Source organism: Arvicanthis niloticus, chromosome 4, assembly GCF_011762505.2.
Source record: "Arvicanthis niloticus isolate mArvNil1 chromosome 4, mArvNil1.pat.X, whole genome shotgun sequence".
NCBI classification, from domain to species: domain Eukaryota; kingdom Metazoa; phylum Chordata; class Mammalia; order Rodentia; family Muridae; genus Arvicanthis; species Arvicanthis niloticus.
In genome coordinates this window covers 5,153,188-5,175,376 of record NC_047661.1, presented here as the reverse complement: position 1 = coordinate 5,175,376, position 22,189 = coordinate 5,153,188, and the positions used below count along the sequence as shown (strand labels likewise).

Genomic DNA, 22,189 nt, shown 5'->3' with positions numbered 1-22,189 from the left:
AAGCTACACTGGTGTCTGGGAGAGTTCTCTGTTGGGAAACAGAGATCAGCCAGGTTTTGGCTATGCTTGTTCCAATCTTGCAAATGTGACTTAGAAAGGTCATGGCTTCTAGCATGCTGTTTTCCACTGTAATTATACATTTACCATGTTGCTTACCATAAAGAGGGCCCTTCAGCTGCAGGAACAGAACCGACACTGGCCATCTTCAACCAATGGTTTCTCTGTAGCAACACTGGTTAAACTTATTAAGTGATAAATTCAGTATGGCTTCTGGATTTTATTAGCTCAGTCTTCTGATGGCAAGAAAACCACTTAAGCCACAATTATTTTATTTTCTAAAGTTATTAATGGTTTGCAATTAATGTGAAGTTCCAAAGATAAAAATTTAAAAATGCCAAGCCTTCTATGAACAATGATCATAATTTTGTGAATGATATTCTTTTTTTCTTTTCTTTTATTTACATTTCAGATGTTATTCCCCTTCCCCATTTTCACCCCACCTAAGAACTCCTATCCCATCCTCCCTCCTCCTGCTTCTATGAGGATATGCCACCACCCACCCACTCCCACCTCCCTACCCTCGCATTTCCCCACACTCAGGCATCCAGCCTTCTCAGGCTCCTCTCCTACCTATGACCAACAAGGCCATCCTCCACTACATATACAGCTGGAGTCATGGGTCCCTCCCTATGTGCTCCCAGGCTGGTAGTTTATACCCTGGGAGCTCTGGTTGGTCAGTATTGTTGCTCTCCTCATAGGGCTGCAAACTCCTTTAGCTCCTTCAGTCTTCTCTCCAACTCCTCCATTGGGAACCCCATGATCAGTTCAATGGTTAGCTGTGAGCATTAACCTCTGTATATGTCAGGCTCTGGCAGACCTCTAAGGAGACAGCTATATCAGGCTCCTGTCAGAATGCACTTTCTGGCGTCAGCATCTACCTTTAGTGACTGCACATGGGATGGATACCCAGGTGGAACAGTCTTCAGACAACCCCTCCTTCAGTTTCTGTCCTGCAATTTGTCTACATATTTGCTCCCATGAGTATTTTGCTACTCCTTCTAAGAAGGACTAAAGCACCCACACTTTGGTCTTCCTTCTTCTTCTTGAGCTTCATGTGTTCAGTGAGTTGTATCTTGGGTACTGCAAGCTTTGGGGCTAATATCCAATTATCAGTGAGTGAATACCATGTGTGTTCTTTCATGGTTGGGTTACCTCACTCAAGGATGATATTTTTTAGTTCCATCCATTTACCTAAGAATTTCTTGAATTCATTGTTTTTAATAGCTGAGTAATACTTCATTGTGTAAATGTACCAAATTTTCTGTATCCATTCCTCTGTTGAAGGACATCTGGGTTCTTTCCAGCTTCTGGCTATAATAAATTAGGCTTCTGTGAACATAGTGGAGCATGTGTCCTTGTTATATGTTTGAGCATCTTCTGGTTATATGCCCAGGTAGGAGTGGTATAGCTGCATCCTCAGGTAATGCTACGTCCAATTTTCTGAGGAACTGCCAGACTGATTTCCAGAGTGGTTGTACCAGCTTACAATCCCACCAATATTGGAGGAGTGTTCTTCTTTCTCCACATCTTTGCCAGCATCTGCTATCACCCGAGTTTTTGATCTTAGCCATTCTGACTTGTGTGAGGTAGAATCTCAGGGTTGTTTTGATTTGCATTTCCCTGATGAGTAAAGATGTTGTACATTTCTTTAGGTGCTTGATATTTTAAGTGAAATAGATAGGTGAATAGATTCTGTGGACTTGTTTCAATGAAAATATTTGTAATTGATAAAGGTGTATATACATATAAGTATACATGTTATTTTAAATTCTAATATGATAATAACATGATTTCAGTTAAATTTATGTTAAATCTGAAAATGAAAGTGTTTCTCTTTTTATAGAATATTATTTTATATGATAGATATTATCTGGCACAATTATACATTCTAGATCTTTTAAAATCTGTACATTTTAGTAGGAAAGCAACTCATTATTGCAGAAGTCATTTGTTGGTATTATGGATTAGGACGTTTTGCTAGTATGTGTTTGCTTGGTTCTTTGAGCCAGGCTCCCACACTGTAGTGCAGGTGGACCTGGAATTCCTATGTGATTCAGGCTGGCCTAGAGCACAGGACAGTCTTCCTGTTCTGCCTTTGAGTTCTGGAATTCCCAGTGTAAGCACAAGGTAGGCACTGTACCATATACTTTAATCTTTTTGTTGTTCTTTGTCTGCTTTGTATGTTAATTTACTGAAAATGAGATAGTCCTACTTTAATTTTCTCTAAAGATTCTTATTTTATTTTCATATAGCATACTTAAATAATAGCTGTGCCAAAACCAAACCACTATCAAATACAATATAGAAATTAAGGCATTAAAAAAAAGAAATGGGAAAAACTCTATGTTAGGGAATTCCTGAATCCAGTGAGTCCTTTCTGTCTGTGAGAGCTTAGCTGCTGTGTAACTTGATGAGTGACAGAATTGTCATTGTCAATGGTGAAGAATTTTTATTCCTCCATTGCTTTTTGGGTTAGATTAATGTCAACATTCATATTTTTAAAATGACAAAATCCCTTAAAATGAGACAAAATGAAGAAGAAAGTTGAGTTTGATTTTATTGATAACAATTAGGTAAGGATCAAGAGTTCCTATTGTTTATCATTTGTAATTATTTTTGGTTTTATAATGATTTAGATTTTGTCCTTCAGTTTTGTTTTAAGAATAGCTTTTGTTTACTGAAAATGTTTTATTTATGTATTCAGCTTTTGATAGATTTTTGCATGAATAAAAATAACTTTTGTAAGCAATTTATAAATAGATTAAATTCAAAATATAATTGAGAAGGTTTTAGTGACGTCTACTGAAAATGTATATAGTGGTTTCATTGCACAGAGACCATTATACTAGCTATTAATTATGATAAAACTTAAAATGTGTTCACATAAACTTTTATAATTACATATTTTAAAGAAAAGTGTTAGGGTTGGAGAGACGGCTCAGCAGTTAAGAACACTGCCTGCTCTTCCAGAGGCTCTGGGTTCAGTTCCTAGGAATCACAGACAGCTCACAAGTGCTTGTAAGTCAAGGGATCTAACACGCAGACGAAACACCAGTCTACATGAAATAAAAATAAACAAATCATTTTTAAAAGAAAACTTTTAATACAATTTGTTTAAGTCTTTTAAAATGTGCACGTAACACACATGTAGACCTCAGACGAAGATTCATGTATTACAGTTCTCCAGTGACATATCCCATGTTAAAGAGCTTACCTCCCTTTTGACGGCATGTGTACACAGCCATTAGAGGGATGTTTTTGTCTTGCTTTGAATATTAACATTTTCTCTGGGTAATCTATGGTCTATGACGCCATAATTGTGGTTCATTTCACTTAATGGTTGTTCATATAAAATTGAAGCCTAAAATATTATTATTTGCTTCAGCTAATGCCATTTATATTACTCTTTTATAGGTTGGCTGATATTTTCACAGAGTACAGATTTTTCTCAGTCTCCTGACTTTCTCATTTTAATGAGTTTTTCCTTTCACTAATATTGCCCTTCCAAGGAGTTCAAGTTGAAGTTTTCAGCCACAAAGCTGTAAGTCAATTTTCATGTAAACAAATGGCAATATCCATTTTTGATTCTACTCTTTTCTTAGCCAGCCTTGCATTCTCTAATGTAAATAACCATACCTGTGGTTTTGTTTTAATCTCTATTTCTAATGCGCACATTTAAAAATCCTTAGCTATTCAGTGCGTTTCTTCAAATAAATGTAAAGTGGGTGCATTGTGCCTTAGATTAAAGGCCAGTGAGGCAGACAAAGGGACACCATTGCAAATTAAACCATAAAAGTCTGAAGTATTATTGAGAGGTTCACAGATACTATGTTCCAATCAGGTTCAATAAGGACTGAATTCCTATTATGTTTCTAAAGCCTCCAAAAAGACATGGGAAGGCACCAGAGCTAAAGTCCTCAAAGAGAAAGCAGCAAGGCCAAGAACACATGAATGTATGGCTGGGTAATGGGCCTTTCATCTTTGAAATAAAAACAGCGTGCTTCAGCTGGAACCGAAGTTTTCCCTTTGAGAAAGTTTATTTTAATGAGTTGCCATTTTATGCGTGGGTTGCTCTTTAATCGAGGCCGTTCCATTGAAGTCTTACCCGATGAAGATGCAAGACAGATTGTCCAAGCTTGCGGCTATTGTTAGGGGTTGATGAAGTGTGTGGGCCCTTATGCTTGATAACAGAAATAGATGGTCAAAGCCAATAAATAAAACGTTAACTCTGATTGTTGGGTGCTTTATGCTGAAAGGTTTCCATTAGCATGGATCTTTGGTTTTGAAGGACTTGTGAACCCAAAGGCAGCATGTAGCTCTGTCACATAAACTAAGTCACTCAGACAGTAGCAGTCTGTCTTGCTTGATAAGCTCAGGGTGGTTTATATAATTCCGAAACTTTTATTTTTAATTCAAAAAGCCGTGCTAGAAATATCTTGGTAGGCAATTAATGACATTTGAATCTGCTACACTTTTTATTGCTGTAGGAACAAAAGGCGACTCAAACAGGAAGTGATTTGTGCTTTGCGTTCTGGGGTTCATAATGATGCTCTTTTTAAAATTAGCCGTTTGCCATGTGTTAAATAGTCAATGCTTGAGTGTGTGGAAGGGAAAGGAGGAAGAGATTTCATGCACAGATTAAGCCACAGGATCACCTCACGTTTTTTGAGTAGAGTTTTTCTATCCATATTATATTGACAAACTCTCTAATGGGTTTTCATTCTTTAATAATCCATCAACTCAATTTAGAAGGAGTGCTTATTGTTATGCTGATACTTATCCTAAAACTTGTCAGAACTTCTTGTCTTGGGTGGAGAATTCTTTAAAAATGGATTCTAGTGACCTCCTAATTATACAGTTTAGAATCTGTGTTTCACTTAACAATTTAAAGTATGGTTGTCCCAGCAGACTGTGTCCAAGTTTAATAGCTGCTCTAAGAGAGATAACCTTATCCCCATAGCCACTTACACACAAACATTCCCTCATATTCATTCTTCCAGGTATCCTGATAAAAATCTACTATGATCACTGAGGACACAGATACAAATCCAGCCTTCAGCCAACATACTGCTTCCGCCAGTCTACAGTTCCATTTTATCTTGCATGCCTAGAGTACATCTTCCTATCTCTAGGAAGTTTTCTTATTAGACTTTCATCCCAATAGTAACTATTGCATAGCTTCAGGTGTTCAGGGGAAGATGACAGATTTCACGAGTGAACCTTGCAGTAAAGATATAAGGAGATCCACGTTGTCCCAGAAGTGGGCTCTCTGTAGTTGAGGCAACTAATGTTGATATGTGAGTACCTAAGCCATGAACAGGGTGGAAGGAACCGGCCTTCTACCCTCTGACTGCCGTGCTTCATGTTAAAAGTATGTGTGGATGATTTGGGGCAGAAGTCTAACCATTTTTCTCTAAAGAGGACTCTTGAGGGAACCTGAAACAACATTAACATACCTTACACTTAGACACATGATAAATACATAGGCTGTTGTTAATAACTCTTTGTTTGAATTTACAACAGTGGAGAGAAAGAAGCACTCCTCATTTCACTGTGGTGTAGAATTCTGTTTTACATATATGAAGTCATGCATACCTATGGATAAAGCAACGTAAGAACTGAAGTCAGCAACTTATACTTTATCTCAGTCTTTGAAATTTTATATTTTAAAATACTGACATTTACCATTTAAATGGCCCGAGTTATATCGTTAATGCTCTTACATAGTCATGGCAGAAAAATATGTGAACATTTTGTCTGTATTTACACTAATAGCTATTAATGTTAGTTGTTTCCTAAATGGATATGACTATAATAGTGATTTGGTTGGTGTTATGCCATTGTGATACAACAGTATAGTGATTGCTAGAATAGTCTAAGTTCTGTATTCTAAGTAGTAAGACTCTACAGAGATGAGAGTCAAGCTGGATGTGCTAGATTGGTGATGCACCATTATATAAGTGTATCTTAGTGTTCCTTACAAATGCAGTGGTAGCAAATTGTGCAGTTTGCACAACATTCTAACTTATTTGGTTACTACGGTTCCAAATCATACACACTGCTTAATAATAACAACGTGATACTCACTCACCAACTCTTTCCAAACAACTTAACATCATTTGAACCAGTGTTCTCAGTTAGTAATATTTCACCTCTTCCTCAGAAAGATTACATATATGTCAGACCACTTTTAAAATTACCAAGAATTGAGGCTTAAGAGTTTGTTCTGCTCTTTCAGAGGATACAAGTTCAGTTTCCACAGCTCATGACCAGTAGCAAGTGTAACTCTGGCTCAAGGTGATTCAGTGCCTCAGGCCTTCGAGGGCACCTGCGCTCACATGTACATATCTGCACACACATATACTCCACTTAAACAAAATAAGCTAAAAGTATAAAATTGAGGATAATTAAATTAATTAAGTGTGTGTATGCTACATGTGGCAGGAAGAAGGCACAGATCTTGTGAAGTTGAAGTTATAGGCAAGAATGAGTTATTTATATAGGGGCAGGACACGAAACTTGGATCCTCTGGAAGAGCTGCAAGCACACTTAACTTCAAAGCTACTTCTCCAGCTCCTACAATAATAATTTATACATAGTCCACTGGAAAAACAAATGTCAACAAATGCTGATAAGAATGTAGGGAGACAGGAACTTTTAACCACTATTGGTAGTCATATAAATCAGTTGAGGTCCTATAGATATCATCCTAGACACTTCTCAAACAACTAAATGACCCAGCAGTATTATTCCTGGCATTTACCCAAAAACTTCTGAAGTCAATGACATATCCCTTGTCATCTGAGCACACCATGTCCATTGCTGCCCTTGTCACATGATCAAGGAAGTGAATCAGCCTAAGTGGGCATCAGCAGATAGTGGAGTTGGGGTACATAAGAGAATTTTATTCAGTTGTGAAGGAAAATGAGATAATGAAATTTAGAGGAAAATGGATGGAACTGGAAACTATTGTGTTAAGGGAGCTAACTGGCTCAGAAAGACAAACATCCCTGTTCTCCCCTCATGTATAAGCCCTCACTTCTCAAGGTGGGGAAACAAGTATACAGTAGAGCTAGGAACCTAGCAAGGGGCCAATGTGGTGTAGGAAAGGCGCTTTCAGGAAAGGGATGGGTATGGAATGCATGCCATATGAAAGAGCAAAGGGAAGACTAGCTGGGGAAGGAGGGATATGTCAGTGAAGGGGAGAAAGGAAGGCGACTGAGAGAACTATGTCTATATTGAATGTGCACACTTCTCATCGCTGTTTTCTCTAATTGGTGTTTATGCAATATTTATAGTGTGTTAGATATTACAGATTTTAAAATTAAGTTGAAATATTGAGAATCTAGCCATATACTTCAGGAATAGAATACTTACCTGGTATGTGCAAAGTTCTATCTCCAACATTTAAAAAAAATGCAATCTACAAAGAAAATAAAATATAAATAAACAAATACAATAGTCTCTCTTTATCCATTAGGAATATATTCCAAGACCCTCATAGATGTCTGCAACTATATATTGTACTGTACGTTTTATATAGTACGTTTTTCTTGTATATGCAGTTTAACTCATGAATTAGGCACAGTGAGAAATTAATAACAGTAGCAAAACAGAAACACTGTAACAATATATTATAATGAAAATTATGTGAATGTGGTCTGTCTCTTTCATAACATCTAACTGTATCACTTGACTTTCTGGAGATGATACAGTGCCCCTGAGATTATGAAGTAAGGTGGACCACTGTGATGGGATATTAAGCTACCAAAGGATTCCTTGAGCACAAGCATTGTAATTCCAAAGTTTATTTAAGAACTGAGGTAATTAATGGGCAGGTCAGTAGAATATACAGCAAGTATACTCACTGCAAAAGGATGATTCTTGAGCTAAGTGAACCTGAGTGCAGAGTGATGTGGTGTGAGATTATGTCGAGTTTCTTAGAAAAGTATATATTTCATGAATTATTCCTGTAATTTTCCATTTAATTTTCAGACAACATTTAACCACTGCTGGCCAAAACAATGAAAATTATGAAGCTGGAAGAGAGGGGACTAAGGTAGTAAGATGCCCAGTATGTTAACCACAAGAGGTCTTTGAAATATAACACCAATCCTAACTTCTAATACATTTCAACAAAGAGGCATGGAGATTTTCAGCCTTTAAATCATTGGCTAAAAGCCTTCAGAGCATCAGAGCCTCAGGTCATTTACCAAAACGCTTCCATTCTGTTCTCTACTCCTGGATTTGGTGGTTTAATTGTCAACTGAGAGTGCGGCGTTCATCACACAATGAGAAGGGATTCTATATCATTTTACAGCATCCATTCTCTCCACAACATTAGTCTAAACAACTGCTCTCAATGATTAAGTGTTGAGTTTATCATACTGATTTGTTTCTTGCATTTAAAAACCAGCATCATCTTCATGTGCAGCCATCCATCCTGAGAGGAGGGTGATAGGGACATCAGTTTTCATACGGTATGTGACACAGAACCAGAAATGGGACACGGTGGTGTCCAGATCAGTCTGTCACTGAAGGATGACCTAGGACTTCCTGATCAATTCTGACAAGTCACTGGCAGCTTTTAGGGGAAGCACATATGTGACAAAGGACAAGCAGGGCTTCATGTGTCAGCACTAACCCTCCAGTCCCAAGTAGGACTCAGATTGCTGACAATTCGGGTTTGTGGGTACACTTGATTTTTATTTGAAATAAAATTTCAGAAAATCCCATGCATACATGACTCCACAGATGCAATACAATGTTCCTACTGATCAGTCCATGGCTCTGTAGCAGATCATACAGATTTGAATACGAGTATGTTCTTCATCTTGCTGCCAGAGGAGCTATGCATTCCATCCTAGATTCTGAACGATGAGATGTCAGTGGTATTATTTGTTATATGTTTGTGTAGGTGCATATGCACATATATCCTCATGTGTGTGTATGGACGTGTATGTAGAGGCCAGAAGTAAACCTTGGTGTCATTCTTCAGAAGCTGTTCACATTGTTTTTAGAGACAGGGTCTCTCACTCTTTCTAGTCTTGTTGGAACCTAGGCTAGGCTGCCTGGCCTGATCAGTGAAGTCCAGGGACCATTGCCTTCTCAGCTCACATACTAAGACAAATGGCCTTTTTTAGTTGGGGGCTGTGAATCAACCTAATGTCTTTAAATTCGTGTGGCGAGCACTGAACATGAGACATGACTGTTAAGAAGTATAGATGCTGAAGCCAGACCACATGGACTTGAGTTCAAGTTCTTTATAAGACTCTGGTGGAAGTCAGTACAGCATCACCTAATATTTCTGGAAATAAGTGTCCTTATATGTAAAAGGTGTGTAAGAAGAGCTCCTATCTCTTTATGTGATGTGCTTATATGATTAGTATGTTGAACATTGTGTCAAGTAGGCATTGCTTCAGCAGGTGTGTAGAGGAGATGAGAGAACAGCTTGCCGATTTCAGTTTTCTCTATGCACCTTGTGGGGATTACGGATGTAACTCAGGTCATCAGGCTTGGAAGCATGTGCTTTTCCCTGCTTCAATATCTTGCTGGTTCCTGATGTTTTTTAGCTTCCAAATGCAACCTTCATGTGATAGTACAATCCATACAAAGAGGATATGGGAGTTTATAACCCTAACCATATTTGAAAACACTTGGGCCATTATTCCCTGAAACTTTTGTGACTCCTCCCACTCTTACCTTTTGGGCCTCCAGTTGCTTTTAGTGCTTAGATTGTCTGATTATCTTATTCTTTTAAAGTGTTTTAAGATTGCCATCTTTTCTTCAATAATTTCTATTACTATTTGTCAAGTCCATTTCTTTTCTGTAGTATCTGATCTAATCTGTTCTTCACCCTGCCCGGGACTCTTCTTGCTGCAGTTAGCTCACCTTTCATGTTTAAAATTTTCCACTCTTTTGTATCTACTTCTTTTTGGAATAAACAGAAAGTGTTTAAACAAATACCGTATAAAACATCTTAGTCTGCCAATTTTATGCTTTCCCATTTGGAGGTATCTTTGTTAACTGCTTCCTTGAGTACCTGATACATTTTGATTGCGTGTTGGATATTTAGAATTTTAGGTTTGGCCATGTTGTAGTTCATCATATTCCTTTTCTCAGTATTGAACTTTGTTCCAAAAATTGTTTAAAACATCTTGATATTAATGTGGCTTATCTGAAATTTACATTTAAACTTTGGAAGGCTATATCTGGCTGTGGGTCATTGGACCAGTCTTGAATTCTACCCTGGGAGTTTGTCCAGAAGTGCTACTTACTAATTAGCTTACTGACTATCCATTATTCAATGTAGAGTAAGTATATCCCACTTCTTTGGTTTGATCAAATAAAGATAAATAAAAATGTCCAAGGAGCTTACAGTTTAGAAAACCTGATGAACAGAAGCATTAAACATTATCAGAGAGTAATATGTGTTAATAAAATGAGAGGCAAAGTGCTGTGGATTGGTCAGCATCCTGCTTTCTCATGTGTGTATGTCAAATATATGCATGGAATTTTACTTTTTGTTTAATATTCCTTTTAGGCCTACAATCTGGAAAATTATTTACATAAAATTATTAATTTGTAAGATTATACATATACACAGAGTGATATATAAAATAAAAATGTGTATGTGTGTATATATGAAGAAATTTATGTAGCTTTGTATACATGCATATGTGATTACATATAAACAAAGGAAAACTATTTATAAGCACTCAAAAATTTGTTCAACAAATATGTGTAATAGGTTGTTATGTGCCCATTCTGGAATTGGAGCCACAGTCATGAACAAAATGAAAATTCAAAACCAATAAATGAAGTGGCAATAACACATGAAACATTATCAAAGAAGACTGCATTTATCTTCCAGTAATTGATGTGACGACATGAGCACCATGCTAATGGTGAAAAACTTGCCCCAGGCAGGCCAGCGTGTTTGTGTTCTGTGATCCAGATTGTAAGTGCTAATATTGCAAGTTCCAGATAAGTGTTTTGTTTTTAAAAGGACTACTGGTACATCGATATTTTTGTCCTTTTAGTACTATTTCTGTAGAAACATCATGAATTCCTATTTTAGGAGTTTTAGGGTTTGAATTTCAAGAAGGTTCTAAATTGCAAAAGAGGAGCCAGGCTTGAGCAACTACACACGCTGCTACCGTCTCTGATGCCTCTGGCTGCTTCCGGCTATGATTTTGTTAATTGTCACTACGCGCCTGTGCTGGGCTACTGGCTCAGCTTAGCTATTTCTTTATCTCTTCCAATCCATGAAAGAACAGAGACGTGAAAGGCAATCACAGCACAGAAAGAGAAAATGAAGAACTGGCCGTGAAATCATTTTGAAAATCATCGTGAAAAATGAAACATAGTCACCAAGACAGAAACAAATCTTAATCTGCTGTATTGAACATGCTACAATAAGACAATTAGCGCATGCTACATTGCACATTGTAAATTGCAATTAGCATTGTTGATCTGGTGACTGAATATATAGCCTTCTGAAAAAGACTTACTTAAAAAATTCAGATCCAATTCCACATCGATTTCAAAAAAGAAAAGCTTATCTGAAAAATATTTAGAGTTTTGAATGTCACTCTCAAGGATGTCTCTGCAATGCCTCTCTTTCTTAATGAAACACAATGAAGAATTCAAGCTCAGGGCAGATATGCTGGGCTGGGACAAAAACTACAGTGAGGATCTTCAGCAGCCACTGGACCTTGTGTAAGGCTGAGTAAGTGTCAGAACTCCAGCATGGCAGAGCTAAAACATGTTATGTCTGGAGTCTAGTTACAATTTATCTTTTACAATCTTTAGCCCTTTTAATAGTCACTTCTCCTTGATCTTTGTGTCTCCCTAACATACTTCTGACTAACAAGTGAACTGTTTTTGGAATATATTAATTTAATAAACCACTTCTGTCCACTAACCAAAAGGCTAAGTATTTATTCAAGTAGTATCTAAAGTCTGTAAAAGAGGTGTATACCCACTTGTTGTAATCCATGTACCCAATGCCTCCACCACCATATTTGAAAAATGCCTTGATTTGTGACTCTCATTGTTCAGTTATTATTAAAGCTTCATAAAACTGTTGCCACATTAGAACATAAAATCATAAGAATTTGAATCTGTGTGAACGGCCATGGAGACTCACATTTGGTTCCTGAGCAGGGCTGTTTCTTACTCCCTTTGAGATAAGAGCTTTACCGTGCACTGACATCTCAATGTAGTTATCTATGCCTGAAGGAATCTTTTTCAACCATCTTTGATTTCCTTCTCTAAGATAGGGTCTCATTTCAGAAAGAGACAGATGGCAAACCAATGCTGACCAAATAGCTCTTCACCAGCCTCTGGTCTCTAGTGCTGTGGTGGGCCACTTCAGTGACTAGTCCCAGACAGAGGGATCAGCAGCTAGGAAACAATGTCAGGTAGTTTGTGCTATAAGATTCTTTTCAGCAGAGTGTGTTGTATGGATTGAGAAGTCTCGTTTGCCGTGGTTATTATCCCAAATGTTCTAGAGATCTCTGTGCCGAGATGATGGAAGAGATGTTGCCTGGCAACCTCTCTACAATTATCCTGTGGTGGAGTAAACTTTGAATACTTTGAAAATCTGTATTCACCTCCTCATTTGCCTTCATTCACCCACAAAAGGACTTTACCCTCCTAACAGAATGGAGCAGAAGTGAGACCTCTGTAATGTAATCATCTCTCTGTGTGCAGCTTCTTATAATCTTGGGAAAAAATGCTTTGACAATGTCAAAAAAGTTTATGCAAATTTGTTCTTTAAGATGTTTTCCTGTCATAAACTACTAGAAATTAGATATCTTCTTCTATGTGAGCTTGTCTGATAATTTATATAATTTTAAATATGAAAGATTCCATCATTTCATAGTGCCCTTTATGTATTACATATTATACATAAAAATGTAATTTATATTTATAGCAATCACAAGTTTGCAAGCTTTACCTACATGTTTTAAAGTACTTGTCTCTCCATTTTGATCTTTTATTCAGTACTCATAAAACTCACTGAGATAATGCTATGACGATTCACTATAGGTACACAATGATATATTCAGTAGGTTTTTGGAAATAAGTTAATAATTGTCCTAACAAATATAAATGACCATCAAAGTTGTGAGTAGATGATCTCACAATCCTTCTGTGTTGTGGTGAGGGATGGACAGAAGGGGAAAAACAGTTATGTGGGGCAGATGTATGGCTCCGGCTTCACGGAAGTACAAAATATTTTTACTATAATTTAATATGTATCATTGATACTTACACTAGTAATTTTGGTATTTTAACCCTGAATAGAATCTGAATGCATACAGTATGTGATGTGTTGAGAGGGTGATGTGTGTCATAGTCTTATGCATTTGAACCACAGGTCCTAGGTTAGTGATGCTATTTGAGGAGGTTGAGTCTTTTGGGGGTGGAATCTTCTTAGAGGAAGTAGATCACTGGAGGAGGGATTTGACAGTTCATGGCTACACCCAACTTCTAGTTCACTCTTTCTTCCTTAGGGATATTATTATTATTATTATTATTATTATTATTATTATTATTATTGCTTTTTTACCTCAAATCTTTTGTATTACCCCTTTAGTCCTGGACCATTAACTACAACTGAGGCTGCACCTTCATCAATGGTCATCCATGGCCTCTCACAGTGCCAAGCCTAAGATGCTCTTCATGACCCCTTCATGCTTCAAAACCAGTACCACCTGAGTGACTCTTACACATTACCAAGTATAGCTGCAACTCGAGGTACAACCATGGCTACCTCTGGAACACAGCTTCTTTGTGCTCTCAGAAAACACTTCCCAGATTTCTCCTCCTCCTCCTCCTCCTCCTCCTCCTCCTCCTCCTCCTCCTCCTCCTCCTCTTCCTTCTCCTCTTCCTTCTCCCCTCTTCCTCCTCCTCCTCCTTCTCCCCTCCTCTTCCTCCTCCTCCTTCTCCCCTCCTCTTCCTCCTCCTCTTCCTCCTGCTCCTCCTCTCCTTCTCCTCCTCCTTCTTCTTCTTTCTCTTTTTTAAATTATCTTTAATCCTTTTTTTACAGTCCAGTCATTATCCTCCCTCTCCAGGTCCAACTGCCAACACTTCCTCATCCCACTCCTCCTCCCCCATCTTCATCTCAAAGCTCACCTCCAGTGACATATCTCTTCTAAACAGGCCACACCTACCAATCCTTCTCAAACAGTTCCACCAACTTGGGAGCAAATCATGACATATGTGAGCCTGTAGGGAAATTTTTCATTTAAACCACCAAAAACGTGTTATTATTTAAAGCTGAGCTATTAAAGTTTTTTATTACAAATTTTAGTTCTATGAGCTAAGAGGGCATTGGTAGACTCACTTGCAATCATAGTCTTGTTTCTTCTTTTAATATCAATATAAATTTCCTCTGTAAGAAATTTTTTCCACTAACAGTTATCTTGGCTTTTCTTCTCTATGTGCCAGTGAGAGCTGTTGTGACATTACCTAATGGTTGAAATTCATAGGAAAGCCTTACCTAGTATAAAAATTGTAAGGACATGAACTCAGATTTTGTGTTGTTGCTAGTGCTGCATGGTGATGCAGGGTAGACTCTTTATTGTAACAACAACTTTGTGATTATTGTCTTACTATTCTGTGATGTAACAGACCTTATTAATTGCTATTGGGAACAATATGAGTACCCTTGTTTCTTTCTACAGTCTTGAAGCAGCCACAATTGCTTGCCCAGACAAGGAATAAAAGTTTACTTCTTAAACTTTTGACAGTGAATTCTACTACATTACAACTAGGGACCTGATTTCCAAGGTCTAAAATATGAGGGAGTATATGCTTAAATTATAAAACACCTCAAGTGTGGAGAAAATGGTATTTTCAAGAATAGCTTCCTGGATTATCGCAGAGCGCCTAAACTATATATTTTTTTCAATATCATTCACACGCAGTACATTTTAGTCAAGATTTTATATTTACTTTTATCATGAACCCTAACTTCAACTTCACCCCATACACCACAATTTTCCTTAATTAAGCTAAATGTTACAGATTAACATAATTTATTTGCTTTAAAGCGTATTTTATAGAATCTTTATTCAGAAATAACCCTGCCACCTGAAAACAGTCACAGAGGGAACTTCCAAAGAATATTTATTTGGAAATGGCTCAGTACTGCAAGCATGTGCTGACAAGGGTCATAAAAGGCGATTTGAAATGTTAACTACAAAGATCAATAGAACAGGCAATGGCTGTTCGGGATTCAGTAGATGTGCATGGGGGAGTTGTTCTTGCTGTAATGTTTAGTGTAAGACTGGGGCAGCCTCTAGACAAGGTTGTGAGTCCATCAGAGACCATTGTTAATGCTCAGCAAGTCATCATTCACAAGAACTAGCATTCTAGCGTTTCAGTTATTTCTTTCTGCTTTTTTTGTTGTTGTTGTTGTTGTGGGGATTGTTTTTTGCTTTTGTTTTTGGTTAGGGTTGACATAAATGGCTCCATTTTAATTCTGGTTAATTCTGTTATTAATGCTTTTTTTTTTTTTAACAAAACATCTTGGTGAGTACCTAATAAGAGTAAACTTATGTAAATAAAAATATCCAGCTCAGTGTAGACCTGCTTGGTTATAGTAAGATGTTGTTAAATACAGAGTTTATCTACACATGTCAGAGTTCTCAAAATATTAAAGTCCTATGTGCCGACTTTGACTATTCTGGATAAATTGCTGTATTATCTTGATCCTTTCTAGCATTTTCTGTGCAATTATTAAAACAGTTATGATGGCTCTAAAAGGATGTAATTGGAAAAGAAAGATGGCTTGTACTGGATGAAATTCTTAATTAATCTTTCACTGTTAAATTGTTCCAAATTAATCAAGTATATTGCCTACACCAAAGGCAACTGTGCTTTACATATCTCACTCGTATCTTCACCAAGCCATATATTAAAAGTTAATTTCTAATTTAAAAGTATACTTTATTGTAAAACCATCAATTCTAAATAAGTTTGTTAACTCTTTCCTCAAAATATCTTGTAATATTTTATGTTAAAGAGAGTGCCTTGTGCCTAACATTTTAAAAATTTTTGGCATGAACTTTAAAACATCAAATTAGAATATATATATATATATATATATATATATATATATATATATATATATCATATGGACATATAGAGAAAATATTATAAATATGTGGATAATCTTCTCTGGAGAACACTATTTACTTACTACTTGATTCTCCACTCATTTGTTCAATACTTATTCATTAAAAAAAAGTAATATTTTAGGTGCTGAGAATGAATGTGAAAAATATCACAATAGAAATGTTCTGGTATGTGAGTAAGCAGTCACCATAGTAAGCTCTAATCATACTCTACATAAATATTCTTCTTGTAACACTTTAGAAATCCTGTAAGGTGATCATTTCCCAACTGTTTTAAATAGCGAGTTATACTCTCCCCTGGTTCTTGCTGCTTTTACCAATATTATACACCAAAGCAGTGACATACACTTTTCCAAATGCATTGTCTATGTAGTGCTTCTCAGTTGGAGGATGGTCACTTGTAAGAGCTGGGCATGTGTTAGGGTCCCTTGGCTTTCTGCCCAATTCCTAGGTTGTGAACTATCAACTTGTGTGATATTTAATTGCTGATTAGGGCCTGGAGAAAAAAAAGTGTTACAGTTATTCAAATGCAAGTTGCTTAATGGTCCTAATACTGTCCTAAGTAGTTGTTCACACACACACACACACACACACACACACACAGAGAGAGAGAGAGAGAGAGAGAGAGAGAGAGAGAGAGAGAGAGAGAGAGAGAGAGAGAGAGAGAGAGAGAGAGAGAGAGAGAGAGAGAGAGAGAGAGTCACCTGTTTATTCAGTTAACTAGAGGTTTTATGGCATGCATCTAGTTTTATGGATATAAACTAGATGTTAGCATAAAATGAATATATAATTTGGTTGGGGACTTTATTAAAATGTGATTGCTGTAGTTTGGAATACTTGATGATAAGGATGTAATAGATCCTGACAGCTACAAGAGGTTGAGATACTATGTTTCCTTGAGTGCAAGAGCTGAATGAGATACTGGTGATGCGATGCAGGGGCTCTCCTGATCTTACTACTTGGAATCCTAAGCTACTTTTTCAACTAGATTAAGATGTTAAAAAAATAAAAAGTCCAGACCTTTTTAGAATCAATTAAATAAGTTTATATCTCTCCCTGAAATTTGTCTGTATTCTGGGAAGTATTGTATTCTAAATATTCTTAAAGAGTCTTTAAAAGCCCATGTAATATTACATGTCAAAGAAGACTTAAATGACTCAGACAAATAGTATCATGTGGATCAAATGGAAGTCACTGAAGTAAGTGAGATCGATCTCTGTAGTTTGTAGGCATTATTGATTTATCAGTTTCAATTAATATGCTGAAATGATGGCTTTGGTTGAATGACTTACAACTTGGCTAAAATCTTTCCCAGATCACTCTGGCAAGACAGTCAAGGTGGCTATGACACAGTTAAGTAGATAAGCTGTTTAATGTCATGATGTGACAAACTTGAATAAGTTTTATTTCTTAATGTCAAAGATGACCTGAGGATTTCTCCTTCTTCCAAATAGAAGTATGTCTTTGAGATATAACAAATCACATCTCTATGCAACTTACTTTTGGTTATTTCTTAGTTTTTCTCCTGACCAGAAATATAAAAAAGAAGCTTCTGAAACATAAAGAACACCAAAAACTCGAGATCTGTGTTTGATTTGATGAATCTCTAGGTCACATACTGTCCTCAATTTTAGCTCAAGAAAACCATTTTGAGAAATCAGTAAACAAAAGCACAGAAATTGAAAAGGTCACTCTGTAATCATGTTCATTATCATTCATTTCTTAATTTTTTGACAGGTGATGTTATTCAATCAATAAAATCTTTTTCCCCCTGAGGAAATAGACTTTGTGATAGTTATTCATGATTACTTGAAATCTCCAAAATAAGTTCTTATGCTATAAGAAGAACTAGATCAGTTAAAATGATGCCAGTGCTGATTATCAGATTTGTTTACTCCCTTTTTCAATGGAGCCGGTCATCTAGCAGCTGCTTCTGTATCTAGTTTGGTACACTATGTTTCCAGGTGTTCAGCTTCTATCTAGCAGAGAGGTGCCAGTCATGGTGGTCTCTTGGCTACCTGTGTATTGTTGATTTCTTTTATATGATGTTAAAAACAGGGATTTCACAGGAACATAAAACAATGAGGCATGAGCTGGATGGCTTTATCAGAGCAGAGTATATGCCGTACAGATGCCCGTGCTTCTCTTGTGTCATTACAGGACTTAAGTTAATGAAGATAATTTATTTTAGAAACTGGATTGCTTTCTTTTTTCAGTGGACATTATTTTGTTCAAAATGCATTCTAACCTTCTGTTTCAGAACAGAATGGGAGTTTAAAAAATGGATGTTTTGGTTGTTATTGGAAAAATGGGAGGTAAAGCTGCTGACCCTTCCCTAGGCCTCCTCTACCCCATCCCTAGACACGGTGACATTGGCACAGACAGGGATTGTCACACAGAAATTTATAGCTTATTCCTGTCTCCTCATAAATTGACTAAAATTTTTGAAAGAAAAAATATATAGGTGTATAAAACAGCTAGTTACAGATCGTGTTCTATTTAGCCTTGATTGAAACGTATTGCTCCTTAGTATCTTTTAGCAATGAAAATTATAATATGGAAGAGAGATTAGAATGAAATTATCATGGCTCGGAGGCATTTACTCAGTGGTGGCAGCCACATAAACCTAGGTCCTGAGAATGATGATAATGCATTAGGTTCTGCATGCCAGATATTATTGCCACACATTATGTATGTTTCATTTATACTATTTCGCACACACCAGCAATGCTGACAGATAGGTAATTACTCTCTGCACCAATGAGCAGTTATCAGCACCACTGCTGTTTATTGCAGGAATGAAGTGCTCGTGTCAGTCAAGGTCACTTGTGTGTATGTCCTCCTTAATAGTTCCTTCACAGTTGTCGAACTTTGCACACAGCTCTTATTGCAGGGCTCCTAGAGGGTACGTTACTGTATTTCTGCTGTAACCAGGCTCACTGGTATTTATCACCTTAATTGATAAACAACTAACTCATAGAAAGCAGAAGCAAAGATATGAAAAAACATATTTGGCTAATCCTCTGATCCCAGAAGGCATTTCACAATGAATGACCTAAAGGAGAAGCCTTCGGCACCAGCCCTGTTAGGGGATCACCTACCAATAGCTTAAGCAAAAATTTCTAGTGATATTTCATTTTTTTTAACATTAACTTTAATTTCCACCACTGATGGATCCAGACACAATTTCATAACTTTGGCTGACTGAGTCTTTAGTCCTGAGAGGTGTGCTGCTGTCTTCATTTCTTGTGCTGTACACTGCTTGTTTTTGTTCTTTGTACTTGTGCAATGGACAAAATCCATTTGGCTTGAGTTCCAGACAGTCACATTTATTTTTTAGATATGTGCCATTAGCCCTCCCCTTACTATAAAAATACTATTAGTCTAATACTGGCCCTCCTCTTTGTGTTAAAGCGCTAGCCTTCTTCCAAAATGAACATTGCATAGTTCATTTTTGAGACATGAAATAAATTCAATGTCCTTGTGTTGATCCCATGCACCCTGTAATTTCATCTGTTACAAAATAAGAGAATGGTTTGTCTTTTTATTTTTGTTTGTTAGCTACAGTGCTTTATTAGAAACTGGAATAACCTTTTTAGGGTATAATAATTTATCCAGTCAAGATAACTGGAGCTATTTCCTTAAGCCTGTGATCAGCTTGAGTTTGCGTGTTGGGAGATTTATATTGCCATTGCTTATTACCAAAGAAACAGTTAAAAGGGATTTATGGCAGTGCACGTTATGTATGTGTCTGGAATTTTTGTGTGTTTAACTTCTTTCCTTTCCTATATCTGTTTTCCCTCTCCACTCTCTTAACATTATTGTCAAACGAGAGACTATCTATACCTACAATTAAATGCAAATTTTATTCAGGCATTTAAGCAGAATCACATTCATTCATTAAACCAAATGATTCCTTTATTTGAAAAACTACACCCGCACATGGCAATGCGACACCCCGCTTAAAAGGGACTCCAGTTCTCTGTCAGTGCAGAAGTTTACTATTTCATTACTAAAAGATTAAACTATTGCAAAAGGTGCCTGGTGACTGTGAATGCTTTAGTTAATTTGATTATGCCCATAAAAAAAAAAAGAATTTAATTCCATAGCTGCCACCTAATCTTATGCCTGGAAGAGTAGTTGCAATGTATTACAGGCCTGGTCTTGTCCTGGGAGAGACTGGATTTGGCATTTGGGTGAGGCTGAGAGGAAAAGATGAGCCATTCAGTTCACCAGTGATCTCAGGTAAACACCGTGCCACAACATTTTCAAAATGCTGCTTTTTCTTAGTTCTGAGTTACCAGAATGTTACAAAGAAAGGGTTTTGATCTCATGTAGATAGCATAGCATTAATTACCCTGACACTAATTAAACTGCATCAAACAAATACCACCGTGTTCCTTAGGGGGACAACAGAAGGCAGTTTAAAATAATTACTGGAGCTTCACACATGTGTGAAGTTTTCATTACTCTTAGGACAGAAGCAAAAGAGATTTGATATCATTAGAATAACCACCCTTTAGTGATTGCAACACCACCACCAAAAACAGCGACTAAAATTTCCTCGGAGCATATTGATGTCTAAATAGGAGTGGTTTCACTTCTTGTGAGCAGTAACTTTTTCTTAAGAATTGGAAGTCTGTGAAGCAAGAACAGGTGTTGCAGTCACATTCTGGTATGATTATGTATTAGCTTATGTTTGTCAGACCATTTCATTAACCACCCACTGCTATCGCATATACATATACTTTGTTCTTTCTGAACCATGAAATGAAATGCGTATATCTTCACTAATGCTGGCTATCAATGTAAATGAGGAAAGGGGGCTTATCACCAATCACCAATCACCGGTAGCCAGGAAGCCCACACCTTTGTGCACTTACAGGTAATGAACATCTTTTTTATAAGAAGGAAAGAAAATGCATTCAGCTCCCCTTCCAGGAACGCTTAGTGATCTTGCCCTAATTTCATAGTCCTAGATGGCACTTCCTGCAGACTGTACACACACTGCTGCGGGACCATTATCAAACATGGGTTGTTTTTTCTCTCTCTTTCTCTCTAAGCCAGATGTGGTTGTTATCTTTTAGATACTTTGCCCTTCTAGAGGTAAGCAACCTGTCCTGGTCACAGGACATTTTGAGCCAGCTGGCTTCTGTGACACTGTGGCTGAAAGGGCTGATGTCAAAATTACTCAACCCTAGCTAAAGGAAAGGCCAATGAGATGCTGCAGAGAGGCATTGTTGCTTTATCAGGGTCAATGATTGCAGAAACTGCCACCGTGTGCATGCATGTGCACGTGTGTATGTGTGCCTACATGCATGAGTGTGCATGTTTGGTACACATTCTTTTGATGTCTATTTCCAAACCCCAGTATTGTCCTCACTAGGTCACATGTCCTGTTTATCTATTGACAGGTAAGCAGCAGGAGACAGGTTACCCAGGTTCTAGCACCAGGTGCCAGCCTTCCTCTCTCAAAGGTGTTAGAAATTAGAACAGGAAAGCAGTCACTTCCAGATTCTTTAATACATATTTCATCTGGGGAATGACTTTGAATGCCATTGTGGAGGACTTCTGAGAGTGCACTACTGTGTGTGCTGTAAGCTGTTTATCTTTTTTTTTTTTACTTCCTTCTGAAAGCAATAATTTAAGAAAATTGTGCATCATAGGGGTTTTCCATTTGTTTTTAAAATTAAAATAATACCAAATATTTTAGGAAACTAATGTTGAATTGATGTTTTAAATTGCCATACTAAGCAAATGGAGGGAAAAATCAGAGCTGAGTGTAACAGAATAAGAAGTAATGAATCCAGTTGTAGGATTTGATGTGTGAAAAACAAAAACAACAACAACAACAAAAACCCTTTTGTTCCGTGATAGCCAGATGGTTTGTCCTATTCTGGGCAGATAGTATCTTCATAATTCTTTCTTGAATGTCAGTGGTTTTAACTGGCAGACAGTAATGACTATTAGAATTTTCC

At 37.1% G+C, this 22,189-nt stretch overlaps 1 protein-coding gene across 2 annotated transcripts in view; it reads left to right on the top strand.

The window, feature by feature from the left end:
* The window catches only part of Cyp7b1 (cytochrome P450 family 7 subfamily B member 1), a 167,026-nt gene that overhangs the window by 57,965 nt on the left and 86,872 nt on the right, over positions 1-22,189 (top strand). Inside the window, exon 1 of one of the 2 annotated variants that reach the window (XM_076932164.1) lies at positions 11,646-11,791. The exons of the other annotated variant lie outside the window; for it this stretch is intronic. Coding sequence (XP_076788279.1) covers positions 11,700-11,791 — 92 coding nt within the window. The 5' untranslated portion in view covers positions 11,646-11,699. Of the gene's footprint in view, positions 1-11,645; positions 11,792-22,189 lie in introns of those variants that run through there. 2 annotated transcript variants of the gene reach the window in all.